General features: G+C 40.1%; 1 protein-coding gene across 3 annotated transcripts; it reads right to left on the minus strand.

The window, feature by feature from the left end:
* Nucleotides 1-463: 463 nt before the first annotated feature.
* Nucleotides 464-17,427, minus strand: LOC132304865 (uncharacterized WD repeat-containing protein C2A9.03-like). Of its 3 annotated transcripts, XM_059802583.1 has the most exons (11): nucleotides 17,335-17,427; nucleotides 16,167-16,323; nucleotides 15,837-16,004; nucleotides 15,659-15,745; nucleotides 13,944-14,078; nucleotides 13,698-13,808; nucleotides 2,590-2,681; nucleotides 2,398-2,503; nucleotides 1,484-1,570; nucleotides 909-1,343; nucleotides 464-816 (listed from the first exon to the last, which is right to left on the minus strand). In XM_059802583.1, exons 2-10 carry the CDS (start codon nucleotides 16,299-16,301, stop codon nucleotides 930-932), a joined length of 1,335 nt encoding a protein of 444 aa, XP_059658566.1. In that variant the 5' UTR covers nucleotides 16,302-16,323; nucleotides 17,335-17,427; the 3' UTR covers nucleotides 464-816; nucleotides 909-929. The 3 variants fall into 3 exon arrangements, with proteins under 3 accessions (XP_059658566.1, XP_059658556.1, XP_059658561.1); XM_059802573.1 differs by having other exon boundaries at nucleotides 464-1,343; XM_059802578.1 differs by lacking the exon at nucleotides 17,335-17,427 and adding an exon at nucleotides 17,034-17,290 and having other exon boundaries at nucleotides 464-1,343.
* Between the last annotated feature and the right edge of the window lie 667 nt (nucleotides 17,428-18,094).

Genomic DNA, 18,094 nt, shown 5'->3' on the forward strand with positions numbered 1-18,094 from the left:
CAATAATTAGAACAATCATTTCCTGTGACTCAATCAAATTGGTTCAAATACTAAGAAATTTTGACAATAAATCTAGTTTATGATTGCACAAATCATAAACACGTGTACATGAACTCATTCATAAATATAAACATATGCTCCCCATCCCAAAAAGGACTGCTTTCACAACAGATAGTGAACCACTAGTGCAACTAAGGTGCACATCTCCATCAGAAACAATGAAAAGTACAATCCACTCTGTACCTTCAGCATCCAACAAATCTGAATCTGGTTCTCACAACAATAAAATATAATGATCTACATTATGTGGATGAGTACTGAAGAGTGGTAATGGCTCGTTGTGTGTGTGTGTGTGTGTCCGCACACGCCCGCAGAGAGAGATTTTCTTATTTGAGAGCAAAGAAGGGAGAAGTGAAACCAAAGAGAACCATATAACGAACATTAGCAAACACACCATAGCAAATAGTTGTAATGCATAATCAACATCGCTACTAATATTAATTAACCAAATGACCATCTGTAACACAAAAAGTTCATGTCCCCAAGACAAGTGCAACACCGGCCATTCTTGCACAAATTGGAATAATTTACCCTAACAAATGCATCAATAACATTGTGTGCAGCGTTATGTCATTAACAAAGGAAATTTGCCATTCTCGCGCTATGACAACGAGCACTTCTTAACCTCATCGAATGATCTATACAAAAAATCCATGCCCCACCCATCTCGTTCAAGTTCAACAGATTGACAGCAAGCATTATTTGAGAACATCAGTGCCATAACAAGAAACAATTGCAGTAAATTGTCCTCCTGCACTGTAACATGAGTTATGTCACCCCCATCCATGTACACCAACTGTAACATCGAGCATACTAACATATCCAAAAGAATGGATGCATGAACTCACAAATGGATCACATATACGAACTCAAAGCAGAGAGTCCAGATATGAATAGTTCCTGCGTCGATTGTACTGGAGAAGGCTACCATATGTGCGATCCCACACTCCAATGAACAGAGATTCTGTATCGGGGCTGAAAGAGACGCCAGAGATCTCCCCAAAAAAATCGATCTCCTGCTCTTTCTCATACCCATTCTTTGCATCATAGACATGGACAAAATCAGCCGGCTCGGCCATCGCCATAAACTGCCCATCAGATGTGAAACGAATTGATCTGATGGCTCCTAGATTTCCCTTAAGCACAGCAACAGATTTGGATAAGTTCCGAGCATCCCATACACGGCAAGTCTTGTCTTGGTTGCCAGTGGCAAATGTGTTACCATCTGGATGCCATGCAGATGCAAATGAGAAGTCCAAGTGCCCACGTAAAGGCATGACGGTCTACAATTACAAAATTTTAAAATTAGTTAAAAGATGTATCCTTCTCATTCCACCCTTCTCTGTGTTGGGTACAGAAGGTTTTAGGTCAATACAATTCCACTTAAAATTGTTATTCATGTTTCAAAGATGACTAGGTTTACCTTTCCTGTTTGAGAATCCACCAGTATCCCATCAGGGTTGTCACCTACAATGACAACAAGCTTCCCGTCTGGACTAAGAGAGGTATGCTGTAACAGAATAAACAACAGACATCAATACAACTTGGTCAAGTATTTCAAACTAGCAAACCTCAGGTTGACTTTGTGGGTTCGCTGATGTGTAACTCCAGCAAGCTGTTGGCTGCTATTTCACAATTAGCAGGGCAAAAACTTCACCCTGCCCTAACGATCCAATGTACACACAGTGCACACCTGCTAGTACTAAACATCCAAACTTCCTATCTACATAAAACTTAAGTAAGCCCAATCATATTAATTCTACCCAGGAGAAGCAACGCAATGGGGCAGCTAAGCTTGGTCATATTCCATAGCAACAATACCACTGGCCTAACCAGCCTAAGGTGCCTGAACCAATAAGCTTCAACAGCAAGAACAAAGGATCTGGCTTACAATTGCCACCACCGTAACCCATCAAAGAGTTATTATTATTTATTTTTTTATAAAATATTGTCTAGGCATGGAGAAAAATAAAAATGGTTGCAATGCTATACACATACACTTGTGAGGTGTAAAAGAAAATTTCCTTTTATTGGGAGTATGAAGTTCATAATGCTTTGGCAAGTTGTACCTTTACGAAGGAAAGTAAGACAATAAAATATCACAATCATTTAATGAGACACAATCAACTACGGCCTCAAAACTGGCTCTGCTTGTGTAGCATAACAAGAACAAAGTCATGATGCTGTTCACTGTTACTAGGGCATGATCCAGTTATATTAGTGAAAAATACACATGGTCATCTTTCCTAGTTCCCATCTAGCAGTTTCTTATATCTACCTAGTTCAACTCTATTATTTCAAATTAGTAGAAGTGTAGAACAACTAGAATGTACTTACATTCACCGGCCAAGGATAGGAGAAATGCTTTGAAAGCTGAAATCTCTCCATGTCGAAGTCCCTGACTCCACAATCATTATTTGAAGCCATGAAATGAACGGCACCACTGGTAACAGTATCAATTCAATTAGCACCCAAACTGAAGTCGCAGCTAAAAAAATAAAAGAGAGGAGGGAATGAAAAGAAGCAGACCTCGGACTGTCGTAAATGTCAACTGCATTTGTGATTGCGTTATCATCGTATGTTGTCCTGGAACAAAAGCTCACTCCAGGTCGATCTAAATACTGCATTCCACCATGAATTCAATGTATCAGCTACTGTGTAGTACATTTATTCAGAATTATCCAAATCAAAATTCAAAATGGATGTCATACCACAATCACAGTCACAACCAAAATGCATTCAGGTTTAACTAACTGGCCATGTGGCCCCTTCTCAAGAAACCACAAAACTATGTTGTATTAACAATTAAATCCTCTAACAGCATTTCACTAAATATAAATAACAAAGAGATAAAGAGATTGAATATAGATGCAGTATGTTTAATCAATCACTCTAATTTCTCAAATTTTAGACTACAATAATAATCAGGAAAGATTAATAAACTTTAAAAAGACAAAAGATATGTCAAAGGTTAAGTTTGTTTGCAGTCTTCCCCCTCCCAACACTCCATGTAGGCAGGACATACACTCAGTTGCCATTTTGTAACATAAACATTTTTATAACTAAAATTTCATTAAAGAATCACTCAAAAGGGGAGCAAGCCCATTTTATAACATAAACTAAATCACCAAAAGTGAAGTGGTAAACATAAAATTTCATTAGCAGCGTGGCAAGTAACAGAAGCCTAAAAGGCTTTAAAGATTAAGAAATCTAGAATTCATGCGACCAAAAACTAAAAAATAAAAATAAAAAAATATAACTGAAAGACATGAGAAGGTTATAGATTCATAGTTACTGATAGTATTTCTGTCAGTGCTACAGTTTTCTTGTTGAAACAAAACATACCATTACCAAATCAACTTTGTGTTTCATTTGGGATGTATCGCTAAGGAGTATGTATATATAATGTACACGCACTATATTATGAATATAAACATAAAGTACATGGAAGCAATATCTGAAAATTTATTAAATAAAATTACCTATTTAAGTTCTTCAATCCAGTTGAACAACTTTTTGACAATGTTGTACCAATGCATTAAAACTATACCAAGAACCACCAATGGGCCATTAGTCCAGCTGGCATAACCTCTCCTCCCTCAAAGGGTAGGCAAGGGGTTCGAGCCCCATAATTGGCATTTGTGGGTGGGGGGGTGAGTACTTACCAAAAAAAAGAAAACAATACCAAGAACCTGTTGGCCTTACAGTTAGCCATAATTCAATTCCTCACAATAATATACTTTATACACTATTAGTTTTCAAATTTCAAACATGGACAATAGAAGGTAATAACTTAAGTGGCATCAACCCGAAAAAAAAAATACTCAACATCAAAAGTAAAATAAAAGTGAAAGGAAAAAATAATATATTTGAAAGAAAGTACTTCTCGTCCATTTGAAATATCTAGAAGATCACAGTCGATCTGCTTCATCTATTATCCCGGATAGGTATACAACATATTAGGGAGGATTACATAGAATATAATATACATAAGGATATCACATTTCTGAGTAATGCCCCATAATTGGCATTTGTGGGTGGGGGTGCAGGTATTTTCCTAACAAAAAAAAAAAAACTTTACCAAGAACCGGTTGGCCTTACAATTAGCCATAATTCAAATCCTCACAATAATATACTTGATACGTAATGCCCTAGAATTGGCATTTGTGGGTGGGGGCCATGAGTATATTTACCTTAAAAAAAAAACCTTTACCAAGAACCTGTTGGTCTTACAGTTAGCCATAATTCAACTTCTCAAAATAATAAACTTTATACACTATTAGTTTTCAAAATTCAAACATGGACTATAGAAGGGATAAACTTAAATGGCATCAACCCAAAAAAAGAAAGAAAAAAAATTACTCAATGTCAAAAGTAAAATAAAGGTGAAAGGAAAAAAATTAGATTTGAAGGAAGTGCTTCTCGTCCACTACTCCAGCTAGTCACCGGAGTCATAAACTCCGGTGAAATCCTCTACTTTTCTTCTTTTCTGCGTTTCTCCTTCTCTGTTGGGCTTGAGGTTTTTTGATTCAGTAGGTTTCTTGTCTTGTTGGTTGCTGTCATCTTTGTCATGTGTTCATTTTTGGAGGTAGCTAGATTGCCTCGTCTGTTCCAAGGTGGCTCTGCGAGATCTGCAATTCCGTAAAGAGGACCCTCGATTTTCTTGGATGACGACTCGGTTGGTAGGAGGAGAGAAGATCTTCAATCATGTTTGGTCGGAAAGTTTGATAAGGAAGTGGGTGATGGGGATCAAATCGCTACTTGGGCTTCGCGAGCTTGGAAGATCTCCGCTAGAGTGACGGTTTCGCCTCTATCGAATTCTCTGCTTCTTTTTCGGCTTCCCTCTGCGACAGAGGCAACTCGGGTGGTTAAAGAGGGTCGCCGTGATTGGGGGAGGGCCACTTTATGAGTGGATGCTTGGGGTTTCAGAGTGGGTTGCTCGAAGGTCTTAAAGGAGAAGGGGCTGAAAAAAGTGACGATCTACGGTCTCCCTCTTCACCTGTGGAGCATGCTCTGTTTGTGACAGTCGGTGATTTGTGTGGTGGTTTTGTGTGGGTGGATGCCGATGAAGCTATTGATGCTGAAAGAGTCCGTATCACTGTGTCGGATGGTCGGGTTTGCCCCCCATTTGTGTTCGTCCAAGATGATCGGTTTTGTTATAAAGTGGCTGTTTGGGAGGAGAAGAATCCCGAGCTTGTTCCGACAACGGATAGTTTGGAAGGAGGAGATGGGCAGCATTTGCTTAAGGAAAAAGAATGGTTGAAATGGGAATCTATGGGGAAGAAGGGGATGGCAGAGTTAAAGATATGGACAGAATGGAGGGATGAGATGTGGATCCAGAATTCGGAGAGTTTTAAAAGGCTTTTCACCCAGAGACGTTGTGGTGGCCCTTCTTCCTTGACGGATCGTCGTCGGCAAGCAGGTCTTCGGCCGTTTCTGAGGGATGGAGGTTTTGCAGGATTTGGCCGCCGTTCTTTCTTGCAGCAATGGGATCAGAGAAGGCACCGTGGTGGGTTTCACGTGCATCAAGCGCGTGGGTGGAGGAGAAGTGCTAACCAGACACATGGTTGGCGTTCAGGTGTCACCCGGTGGAGCACAGTTGTTTCCAACTTTAATTCAAATTCCTCTTGGGTTAGGCAGGCTCAGAAGCCCACTTGTGTTGCTGGCCTGTTATTGGGACGGGGAATAGGGCTTTGGTGGTTTGTCAATCTCCTTCTTTTGGTGGGCCGGCTGAGGGGCTTTTGGGCAATGACAAGCTTGTTAATGGACCTCCGGGTTTAGGCAATCATGGGCCAACTTCTAGTGGATCGGTTGGTGGGTCAATTGTCTAACCACTTTTGAATGGGTGTGTTAGTGGATCTTCTGGGCTAAAAAGTGGGACGGTCACAGTACCTGTTGGGTTGAAGAGTGGGCCGGGTACTGTTCCTTCTTGTTCTAGGCTTAGTTTGGATAATAAGTTTGGGCCTTTATCTTCCTCATTGGAAGGAAGAGCCTCTTCGACACCTGGTTCGTCTTGTACAGGACGAAGAGATGAGCGGCGACTGAAGGTCCCCGTGCAGCGTCATCAGCTGGCCAAGAAGAAAATCCTTCTTCCTGCTCTTCACAAAAGATGGACAAGAAACGATAAACAAAAGTGGGTTCATTCGGATTCTGATCCAGGTAAGTCTTCTTTGTTTTCTGCGAATTCTCCTCTCAATTCGCTTTCTTCTCCTTCTTCTTCTTCTGTTGGGGGGTTGAAGAGGTGCTTGGGATTGGAGGAGGGAGGGGTGATCACTGATTCGTTCCCTTTGGCCCCGGTTGTTGAAGGGATTTCGGAGACTATACCGCTGGCGAACAGGTTGGGTTTCTCTAGGCCTAGGGAGGACTATGGTGAGGAAGTCACGGTGTGTGTAGGTCGTGATGTGAAGATAAAGGTTGATAATGTTTCTGCCACTGTTCTGCTGAAGGAATTACGGGATATTTTTTGGTTTTGAAAGGCTTTCAGTGTGATTCAAGGGGAGGGCCGCCTGAGGAGGTGACTGATACGCAGCAGACCGGGTGTTCTCATTCCTCTTTTGTTCTTGATGATTGGGAGGGAACTGCATGTTCCTCCCTTGATGGAGATATGAGTTTGGTTCAGTGGGAGAATTTAAAGCAGACTGTGAACTTGGCTGTCCCTTTGGATGTTGTCCATCTGGAGGGGGATTGGGTGAGTGGATCTACGGATGTTAAGGGAGTTGAGGAGTGGGTGAGGGAAAAGGGTTTGGACGTGGGTTCTCTTTTGGGAGTGTCATTCGAAGGTAGGGTGGATGGGGCAATGTGTTTGTTCCATGATGTTCTCAAATCTCAACTTAAGGAGAGGATGGGAGGTAGGAGTAGGATGCAAGATGGGGTGGGAGAGATGGGGTTCAGAGTCCCACTGATGTTATCACATGTGGTAGGAGGAATAAGGGGTCCAGGGAGAGGGATAGTGGTAGGAGGGGAGGATTCGCTAGCTCAGTTGTTTCCCTATGAAGCTGCGAATTATTTCATGGAATGTCTGGGGTCTCAATGACCCGGTTAGGGGGAAGGTGGTAAAATCGGCTATTCGTAAAGGGGGAGGTCATGTGGTGTGTTTGCAAGAAACCAAGCTTGCATCGATGTCAAATAGGATGGTGCGAAGCCTTTGGGGAGGCAGATTTGTGGAGTGGCTTGCCTTGGATGCTGTTGGTTCCTCGGGTGGTATCTTGATCATGGGATAACAAATGGGTGTCTAATGTGGATTCTCAGGTTTGGAGTTTCTCTGTTTCGTGCATTCTCTCTTGGTGGAGGATGGTGTTGTCTTTTATGGTGTTTATGGGCCTACTGAAGACAGAGCTTGCCGTTTGCTTTGGGAGGAGTTGGGGAAGGTTAGAAGAAGATGGTTGTTTCCTTGGTGTGTTGGAGGGGATTTTAATGTTGTTCACTCTCCTTTTGAGAGGTCGACGGGGGGTAGGTGGACGGCAAATATGGAGTCCTTTTCGAAGTTCATTGATGAGTTTGGGTTGGGTTACTTGCCTTTAGAGGGAGGGTCTTTTACTTGGTCCAGTGGCCGCTCTCCCCCTACTCTTTCTCGGCTTGATAGATTCCTTGTGTCCGGGGAGTGGGATGAGAGGTTTTTAGATGTTGTGCAGGCTACTTTGGCTCGCCTTATCTCTCACCATGTTCCGTTGATGTTGGATTGTGGCGGGTTGCACAGTAGACGTTCTCCTTTCAGATTTGAAAATATGTGGCTTTAGGCAGAGGGTTTTCTGGAGAGGGTCCGTCTCTGGTGGGAGGGGTTCGGGGTGGCTGGCACCCCAAGTCATGTGCTTGCAGGAAATTTGCGTCTATTGAAGGACAATATCAAAATTTGGAACGAATAAGCCTTCGAGAACATTGTGTGGAGAAAGAATCGGGTTCTTGCTTAGATTGCTAATATTGACCGGATAGAAGGTCAAAGGGAGTTGGTGGATACCTTGAAGGCTAGGATGGTGGAATGTCAGGCGGAGTTTGCTAAGATTGCGATCATTGAAGAGATCTCATGGAGGCAAAAGTCTAAGGCTTTGTGGCTTAAGGAGGGGGATAGAAACACAAAAATTTTCCATAGATTGGCCAACGCTCATAGAAGGGGCAATCATATTAGGAGGATTCGGGTGGAGGGGGGGTTATTTTGTAAGGAGGAGGAGGTTTGCAAGGGCATTTCAGAGTTCTATGAGAAATTGTTCACAGAGACCATTGGGTGGAGACCTTTGCTTGATGGGCTTCAGTTTGCCTCTATTTCGAGCGAGGAGTGCACGGGTCTGAAAAAGCCTTTTTCTGAAGAGGAGATTCTAATTGCTTTGAAGAGCTGTAATGGGGATAAAGATCCAGGTCCAGATGGGTTCACCATGAGATTCCTTCTGGAGTGTTGGGAGGTAGTTAGAAGGGAGGTGATGGACACTTTTCATGCTCTCCATGCTCGAGGCTCTTTTGAGAAGAGTCTGAATACCACTTTCATTGCTCTCATTCCGAAGAAGGGAGGGGCGCTGGATGTTAAGGATTTTCGGCCTATCAGTTTGGTGGGGTGTATATACAAATTGATTGCTAAGGTCCTTGCTTCTAGGTTGAGGAAAGTTCTGGATGGTGTCATTTCTGATTCTCAAAACACTTTTGTGGGTGGTCGTCGGATTCTGGATTCAGTTCTTATTGCTAGTGAGTGCGTGGACTCCCGATTGCATAGTGGGGTCCCGGGTGTTCTATGTAAGTTAGACATAGAGAAGGCGTATGATCATGTGAGTTAGAGCTTCCTTCTTTACCTGATGGAGATAATGGGGTTTGGTGATCGGTGGAGGAGATGGATCCATTTTTGCATCTCTAGTGCTCGCTTTTCGATGGTGCTCCTTCAGGTTTTTTCACTAGTTCGAGGGGCTTGAGACGGGGATCCGCTCTCCCCTTTCTTGTTCATGTTCGTTATGTTAGCCCTTAGTAGATTGATGAGTAAGGCGGTTGAGCTGGATTTTTTGAGTGGATTTCAGGTGGGCAGGGATGTTACTTCCCAGTTAGAGATTTCCCATTTGATGTTCGCAGATGACACGTTAGTTCTTTGTGATGCGAATGTGTCCCAGCTTCATTATCTGCGGTGTGTTCTGATTTGGTTTCAAGTTGTTTCCGGCCTCAAGGTGAATGTTGGCAAGAGCGTTCTGGTGCCGGTGGGGGAAGTCCCAAAGATTGAGACTTTTGCTGATATTTTTGGTTGTCGTACTGGTTCTTTTCCCATCTCTTACTTAGGGTTGCCTCTGGGAGCTCCTTCAAGGTGTGTGGGAGTTTGGGATCCTGTGGTAGATAGATTTGAGAGGAGGTTGGCTGGTTGGAAGAAGCAGTACCTTTCCAAGGGAGGTCGGGTCACTCTAACTAAGAGCACTCTCTCATGCCTTCCCACTTACTTTATTTCCCTTATTCAGATTCCCTCTTCTGTAGCAGAGAGGATTGAGAAATTACAGCGTAATTTTCTGTGGGGGGGCAAAGGGGAAGAGTTCAAGCTCCATCTGGTTCGATGGGAGCATGTTTGCAGACCTATTCGGAATGGAGCTTTGGGCCTTAGAAGATTGGTGCCTTTTAATAAGGCTCTCCTTGGGAAATGGCTGTGGAGGTTTGGAGTGGAGAGACACTAGCTTTGGAGAAGGGTTGTGGCGAGTCGGTTTAGGGAGAGTAGAGGAGGGTGGTGTTCCCTAGATGTGCGTGGGCCTAGAGGTGTGGGGGTTTGAAAGGTTATTCGGAAGGGGTGGGATGATTTTGTTAAGCATATCCGTTTTCGACTCAAGGATGGTAGAAGGATTAGTTTTTGGGAGGATGTTTGGTGTGATAATGTTCCTCTCGCTCTCGCTTTTCCTCAGCTTTTTAGGATTGCTACGGATAGGCAGGCCATGGTGGTCAACTGTTATCATCTTGATAATGGGAGACTAGTGTGGGATGTTCGATTCAGGCGATTGCTTCAGGACTGGGAGATTGAAGAGACTATTCGTTTTTTGGAGCTGTTGTACCGCCGGAGAATTGTGGCTGAGGATTCTGATTGTTGGACTTGAGCTGATAACTCTAAGGGGCGTTTCGAGGTTAGGTCCTTTTTCAAGTGCCTCACGGATGACCCTAGTGATATTTTTCCTTGGAAGTCCGTTTGGCACTTAAAGGCTCCTCTTAAGGTGGCCTTTTTTGCGTGGTCCTTTGTTCTAGGAAAGATTTTAACTTAGGATAACTTAAGGAGGAGAAATCAAGTGGTGGTTAATCGTTGCTATATGTGCCTTCGCGATGAGGAGACAGTGAATCATCTTCTCTTACACTGCACCGTTGCTAGAGCCTGGGATTTGATGATTGGCTTGTTTGGGTTTCCATGGGTTATGCCTTGTTCTGTGAGAGGGTTGATTGAGGCCTGGAGTGGTTGCTTTGTGGGAGCCCTCATTCGGGATGCTTGGAGGGCTACACCTCTGTGTGTGTGGTGGTGTTTGTGGCTCGAGCGGAATAGGAGATATTTTGAAGGGCAGGAGATGTCGATTTCTATGCTTAAATTCTCTATTCTTTCCACTCTTTTTTGTTTGGTTTCAGGGAGAGATTATAGTTCTTTAAAGGAGATTGTTGATTTTTTGGCCTGTTTGAAGGCTTAGGTCCTTTGTGGCCTTTTGTACTTTCTTGGGTTTCGCTCCCCTTTTGAGCGTTTTTATACAATTTTACTTATCAAAAAATACATACATATATATATATATATCTAGAAGATCATAGTCGATCTGCTTCATCTCTTGTCCCGTCACGGATAGCTAAACAAAATATTAGGGAGGATTATATAAGAATAAAATATACATGAGGATATAAACATTTATGCATAAATGACCCATAATTGGCATTTGTGGGTGGGGGTGTGAGTATTTTCCTAACAAAAAAAAAAAAAATTACTTTACCAAGAACCTGTTAGCCTTACAATTAGCCATAATTCAAATCCTCACAATAATAAACTTGATACGTAATGCCCCAGAATTGGCAATTTGTGGGTGGGGCCGTGAGTATTTGCCTGACGACAAAAAAAAAAAAAAAAAAAAAAAGCTTTACCAAGAGCCTGTTGGTCAACTTTAGGGTAAAATGCAAAAAAAAACCCTAAACTATTGGGGTTTTGCAACTAAACCCCTGAACAACAAGAACCTCCCTAAACTATGATTTTGTTGCAAAAAACCCCCTAAACTATTGATTTGTTGCATTCCAGTAGATGAATCGGTCGGAAATATTAAAAGACAAATTTACCTTTATTTAAAACTACGTCGTTTTGAGAGTTATACCCTTAACTTGATGATGTGGCATTTAATAATTTTAGAAACCAATCAAAATGTGACACCAATGCCAACCTTATCTTCCGCAAAACAAAAAATGAAAAAAACAATGGTGCTATATTCTCCTCTTTCCCCACTCTCTCTGTTCTCCATTTTCTCTCTCCTCCTGGCATCCACAGATCCCAGCAACACCCAAAACACCACCGATGTTACCACTCCTCCACATAAACCCACTTCCTTCCCTATCCGAAGCCCTCTCCTCCAACACCCACCACCTTTACGCTAAGTCACGAAATCCTTCTCAACAGATGCCGCTCTCACGATCTAAGCGCGCTCACGCTCTGCGCGTATTCTCGCTCAATTTCTCACTATTTGTGATTTATTTTGCCGCTTTCGCGCTCACGCTCTGCGCGTATTCTCGCTCAATTTCTCACTATTTGTGATTTATTTTGCCGCTTTCGCGCTCCCACTCTCAAATTCGCTCTCGCATCCACTCCCACTTTATGTGACTCAGCCTCTACGTCCTCTTCTCCGCCCTGCGCCGCCACAAAACCCCCCAAATCCCCCTCATCTCCAGCGCCGCAAAACCCCCAAATCCCCCTCAACTTCGGTATTTCATCAATCTCAGCCTCGACACCCCTCCCCAGCGCCTTCTCCTCATGGCCGACACCCGTAGCGACCTTGTCTGAGTCACCTACTCTACTTGCTGCAGCCGCTACGACAACCACCCACCGGGATTGGCTTTCCTCGCCCGCCACTCCACCACATTCTCTCCCCACCATTGTTTCAACTCGTCGAGTCATCTCGTCCCCCACCCCAAGCTTATGCAATTCAACCACACGCGCCTCCACAACCCATGTCATTATGAATACACATACGCCGACGACTCCACAGCCGCCGGCCTTGTTTCCATAAGCGACTATCATAGGATTTGAAGCCAATGCCGTCTATTGTTTCTTCTCCGGCAAGCGCTTTTTCTAAAAAAAGATTCCATTGTCCGAACAATCTATACAAGAACATGAGATAGTTATATATATATATATATATATATAGACAGAGGAAGGGAGAGAGGTGAGGAGAGCTATGTTTAGTTCATGAGTCCGTTAATTTTTTATTTATTTTTTTCATTCAGGCCACATTGTGAAGATCAACAATATAAGGGTGTGTTTCGGGTGTTTAAAAGGGGTGTGGATTTAATAGTTAAAATAAGGGGCATTAGTGTTTTTTCATGGTCACGAGAGCATTATGGTCATTAAAATTATAGTGTGTCGTGTGACCATCACGTGGTCACTTTAACGGTAAGATCTGACCGGAACAGTGACGGATGGGGCTATCTGCAAAAAAAAATGTATAGTTCAAGGGGTTCATTGCTGATTCCCTAATTGAGTTTTTTGCATTTTACCCCAAACTTTATACACTATAAGTTTTCAAAATTCAAACATGACTATAGAAGGGTATAACTTAAGTAGCATCAACCCGGGGAAAAAAAAAAATACTCAACATCAAAAGTAAAATAAATGTTAAAGGAAAAAAAATTAAATTTGAAGGAAGTGCTTCTCGTCCACATTTGGAATAACTAGAAGATTCATAGTTGATCTGCTTCATCTATTATCCCAGATAGCTAAACAAAGAAGAACCGTTGGATTTCCAGTATTAGACACATGGAGTATCTTAAAAAAATTGTTGAAAACCAAGAGAAGCCGAATCAGTATCTAATGGGCCCATAATAGACTGAGTGGACCATTTCCTTTCCATAATAAAACATTTTGGATCGTTTCAACAAACAAACGGAATTAGTAACTACTTTGCATGCCAATAAGTTTGTTAAGGAGACAAATCACCCTCAGGTTGGTTATATGAAGATACAGTAATGTTAGTTTCCGTATGCTTGGTGCTTACATAGGTCACACCCCCCTTGGTGCTCTTAAAGGAATCTTATATATCAATACAATGAGGATGATAATCTTAATAGTAACGCAGTAGCAAGCCATATTAACATATTGAATTATGCTTCTAACATAACTATAAATTTTGTACGATTATATTTTTCCAAACCCCGCTATTGGATTAAATGTTTCTCCTATGCTTTTGATGCGTGCTAAATATCAAGACAGTTGGAGACTGAAAGAATTCCCCGTCAATTCAGCTCCACCTTAAAATTTCCATTTTAATTTTTTACTAAATGAGCAAGACATTCTTGAATGTTAAAAACAACGCATATCCAATCTACTTGATAGTTAGAATGCATGATGGGCACAGAAATAAATCTAAGACAATGGGGGGATTTATGACAACCAAAGCAAGCTACTGAGACTTGCATTCACATTAATACTACATCCAGTGAAACCGTGTCAGTAAGAATAAAATTACCTTGCAAATAAGCTCTCCCTGAAATCCTCCAGCAATCAACAAATTGTCTCGGACTGCTAGAGTACTGACTTGTGTCTGAGTAAATCCTTCCAGGAGACTTCCAGGGTGTTTCTATTAGATAAAGAAGAAATTTAAGTCCAGAAATGGAAATTCCATAAAATGAACATTATAAATTCAAAACATTTCAAAAGCATAAACACAAAAGTGTTGAATCTGTTAATAGCTATCACAATGAGAAATATGTACCTCGAGTGGTGCAACATGCCCAGAAACATCGAGTACTTCAGTTTTCTTACTGCTTAAAGAAGACCAATGCTTGATAGAGAAATGCGACATGAGGTAGACATCATGCTTCGACGTAGACCAAACCAAATTCCTCAACTGCAATGCCAAACAATAGTACTTTGGTAAGATATGCTTATATTTTTTTCTATAAAGACAAATATGCAACATTGTAATAACTTAGATGGACGGCACAATCATCACTCAAAAACGATTCAAACATAGAGGGGGAGGGGAGGGAGGAAAGAAGTAACAAAAATTACCCTTGAAACAAACACTAGTTGAACTGTTGAACTTTCTATTTTTTATAGTAATACATTGAATTGCTTCTTTAGAAAGAATAACGATATTCAGAAAAACATATTCTACAAAGCTTTATATGCAAAGATAGGTTCTTGCATTTGATGTTTGTCATTTTTATTCAGCCTAATCCGCCCATGCCCACTTGTACATAGGGTATAAATCCATCAGGTACATATATAAAAGAAATTTGGCCCTAGATAGAGTAAAATGGCAAAACAGAACTTGTGTAAGTATCCAAATAGTTGGGAAAAGGCCTTGTTGAGTTGAGTGTGAAAACATCCATTCTCTTGAAAATGGTTTTTACTTTGTAAAAACATATTCAAAGTTAGAATCTTTTCCAAACACCATTTTCTACAGCATAAGTTAAGAACCAATCTAATTTCTTATATCAACGTTGCATACTTCAGGCCCTCACCCACAGGGAAAACAGAAGCCTGTGAACAGAGGAGCTATTAAGAAGAGGGGGGAGGGGGGTGGGTTCATGAATTAAGCAACCCTCCAGCAAACTAACTTCCTTTGCTCTTCAGTGTGGCAGTACCATGTCTAATCCACTCCAATCTGGTTGAAGAGGAGGATAATTGATTCTAAAAGCCAACCCCTCAACATATCACCCCAACCCTCCAGACATCACAACTACAAATTCATTTAATCAAAAAATTGAAACCTTGAAAGTTAGATTGATCATTCCCAACCTCAATAAACAAATCCTAAATTCACAGCAGAGGTGCTTAAATAACAATAAAGGAGACAGGCACTTCATTCCTTCCAGTAAAGAACCTTAACTAGATTGAAGATTCAATCAAATGCAACAATACTGAACTCATACAAAGCTTCTAAATGGCTTCAACCAATGCCCATGATGGTCATGTATGGAACCAGAGAAATATAGCGAATCAAACTTCAAAGATGTTTAACTTTAATAGGGGAGGGGCAGCCTTTAACGAAATACTAAGGCAAGGCTCATTGCAAGCATTTTGCCATGTTTAGAAACTTACATCAGCACCAATCGAATTTGATAATACACCATTCAAAGACTCAAGAAAATAAAACAAGGCAGGCAGATATCATAAGAGTTTTTACTATTAGTGTGCCTAGAATTTACAGATGGAACGATCCCATTCCGCAGCATTCTTTGCTCATCATTCAAGGCACACCTAGTATTCGACACTCATTAACTATTCAAATAATGAGTATTAAGTATTTAACACTGGCAACTATGTGGCATGCTGCAGATTAAGAAAATAAAATATCACAGAGATAAGGAAAAGAATTGCCATATCATGTATTATCTACATACCAGCTAACTTGAAAAGTCATTATATGTAAACTAATGCAAGGATTACATGAAAGCATGATGCAAGTTAAAATCATCTTACTTGAAAATGAAGGATTGTTGACTTGACAGATCTTGTGTTCTGCCAGAATTCATAATACGCCCCACCTTTCTTTGTGGGCTTGCATTCCTGTAAACAAATAACGAGGAATATGAACAATGCGGAAAAGAGCATAGCATTGTATCAATCTGATAGCACAAAAACCATAACTCAATTTTACCTTCTCTGAGCCTTCCCCTGATTGAGGTACATTTTCATAGTTCTTGTACTGCTCTAGTCTAGTTTGTCTATATTTCTCACGGGAGATGCTAAGTCTCTCCCAAGGAATTCCCTGAATATCCTTTCCTCCCCTAGCCTCTGCCGCAGAAGTATCACTTATCTTATTGTCCTACACCAAACCATCAAAAAAATGATAAAATTAAACAATCTTCCGTTTGCTTTATTCTTAAATCATGCAAGAGTGACAAAAAAACATGACACAAACAAACAACTGCATTAAAAGCAAAAATAAAACACGTAAGTACAGTTTGAGGGCAAAAATAGAACAAACCAAGTGGTCATATTCATCATCATCATCTGAATCTGAGTCACCCATTACTCTACCACGGAAATATATATCATCATCTACTTCTGCCATTTCATAGTCATCTGCTACATGATCAATTTCATCACCTAAGAAGGCCATGCTGACCCGCACGACTTTTTACCTAGACGAACATCAATTTGAAGTTTAATTTATTGATACATTAAGGAAAAATGAAAAGATTTAATATATATATATATATATATATATATATATATATATATATATTCCAGAGTTAATTATATAGAGAAAGAAAACTCATGGAGTTCACACACTAATATGCAAATTTTACTTGTATCCTCAGACATATGAGAAAAATAATGTTAGGTGAACAAAACCCTCAAACATACATATGTTTGAAATGACACAGACAAAAAATAATACACAAGACTTGTAGAAATAGATCATCACAGCAGTTCCATCTTCTATGCTTATAACAAAGTCCATAAATTCTAGAGGAGACAAGAGAGTTAAACAACGAGGGTTTCATAGTATGACAAGCACACCGAAACATAAATCAGAATATTGGGACGATACATTCAATACCTTAACAATCACAAACAAAAAATCTAACCTAACCAAAATAAAGTAACCAATTTGAAGAACATCCATCCAACATGAAAACCCCAAAAATAGGATTGATTCGTAAATATTAAAAATACTGGAATTTGTTTTAATTTCCTTTTATTTCTTCATTTTTTGGCCTTATAACCAAACATCGAAATTCAAAAAACCTAAAATAGCAAACGGAGAACAAAACAATTAAATACAAGTTTAATAAGAGTTCAAAGACGCAAAAATAGTGGATCTTTTTGAAGGGATGTGATTTCTGACCTTTTTGTGTCTTTGATTTATCAATCTACAAGAATAGGATCGAAAATTCAATCGACCAGGTAGTCAGATCTCTCCTTCAAAAAGTAAAAATTCAATCTTTTTTTCTAAATTCGATCGAAAAAATCGATTTTATGTTTTTCCTATTTAATACTCCGGCGATCTAGTATTTGGTCAATCGAGGCCGAAAATTTATTTAAAAATATATATAACAATAACATATGTAAATATATATACGAGTGTGTGTGTGTGTATAAAAATATATATTATATAAATTCAGAAGAATGGAAGGATAGTTGCTAACTTGCTATGGCTTCTGCAGCGTCGCCCCCAACAAAGATGTGAGAAACGGAAACCGACAGATTAGGAGAATGACATACAGATCATTTTTTTATGAGACTTAAACTGTTAATACAACTTTTTTTAACCTTGTTTGGTTAGAGGGAAAGTTATAGGGGAAAAAATTTAATTTTAAGAGTTTGAAGAGAAAAAAACTGAAAACTTTTAAGAAAATTTAAATTCCATAACTACTTAATTTTCATAAGACTTTATAAGGCCATAAGACTTTATTAGGCCATGGATCTTAGTATTGTTTTATTTTTATATGCATAAATAAAAATTATTCTCAATAAATAATAAAGTTGCACCATGTGAATTAAAATTATACTTTCTGTTATTTTTGGATCTATGCCTTAACCCAAAGTTTAGAAAATTAACTATTAATAGAGGGGAATCTTAATTCACAAAGTAGTTCACTTGAGGTCTAAACTGCATAAAAAATATTTTTGAACTACTCACTCAAAGTCTAAGTCATATAATTCTTCTAATCGAGTGTTGTTCTCGCGACTCCTTGCATGCTCTCACTCTCGTGTTTGGTTTGGTTGGAGGATAGTCGAGTAAAACGAATGGTATAAAGGATGGATGGGTAACATTTTTTCTTGCTTGGTTCGAAAGAAGGAAAAAAGAGTATTTATAGTTTTTTTACTAATAAACTCTCATTATATATAATTATAAAAAGTAAATATTTATTTTTAATTTTTATAAAGGTTAAAAATTTGTTGGTA

This window comes from Cornus florida, unplaced genomic scaffold, assembly GCF_030987335.1.
Source record: "Cornus florida cultivar Cherokee Brave unplaced genomic scaffold, ASM3098733v1 CherokeeBrave_3.0.0_Hap2_Chr01, whole genome shotgun sequence".
NCBI lineage: Eukaryota > Viridiplantae > Streptophyta > Magnoliopsida > Cornales > Cornaceae > Cornus > Cornus florida.

What these genes read in the sequence shown, in the direction of transcription:
- LOC132304865 (XM_059802583.1), bottom strand. Translation starts at nt 16,301, where the DNA reads ATGGCCTTCTTAGGTGATGAAATTGATCATGTAGCAGATGACTATGAA. An exon ending in CAACAATCCTTCATTTTCAA is followed by an intron (nt 14,079 to 15,658) that starts GTAAGATGATTT and finishes TTGGCATTGCAG; the next exon opens with TTGAGGAATTTGGTTTGGTC. An exon ending in CCTATCCTTGGCCGGTGAAT is followed by an intron (nt 1,571 to 2,397) that starts GTAAGTACATTC and finishes ATTCTGTTACAG; the next exon opens with CATACCTCTCTTAGTCCAGA.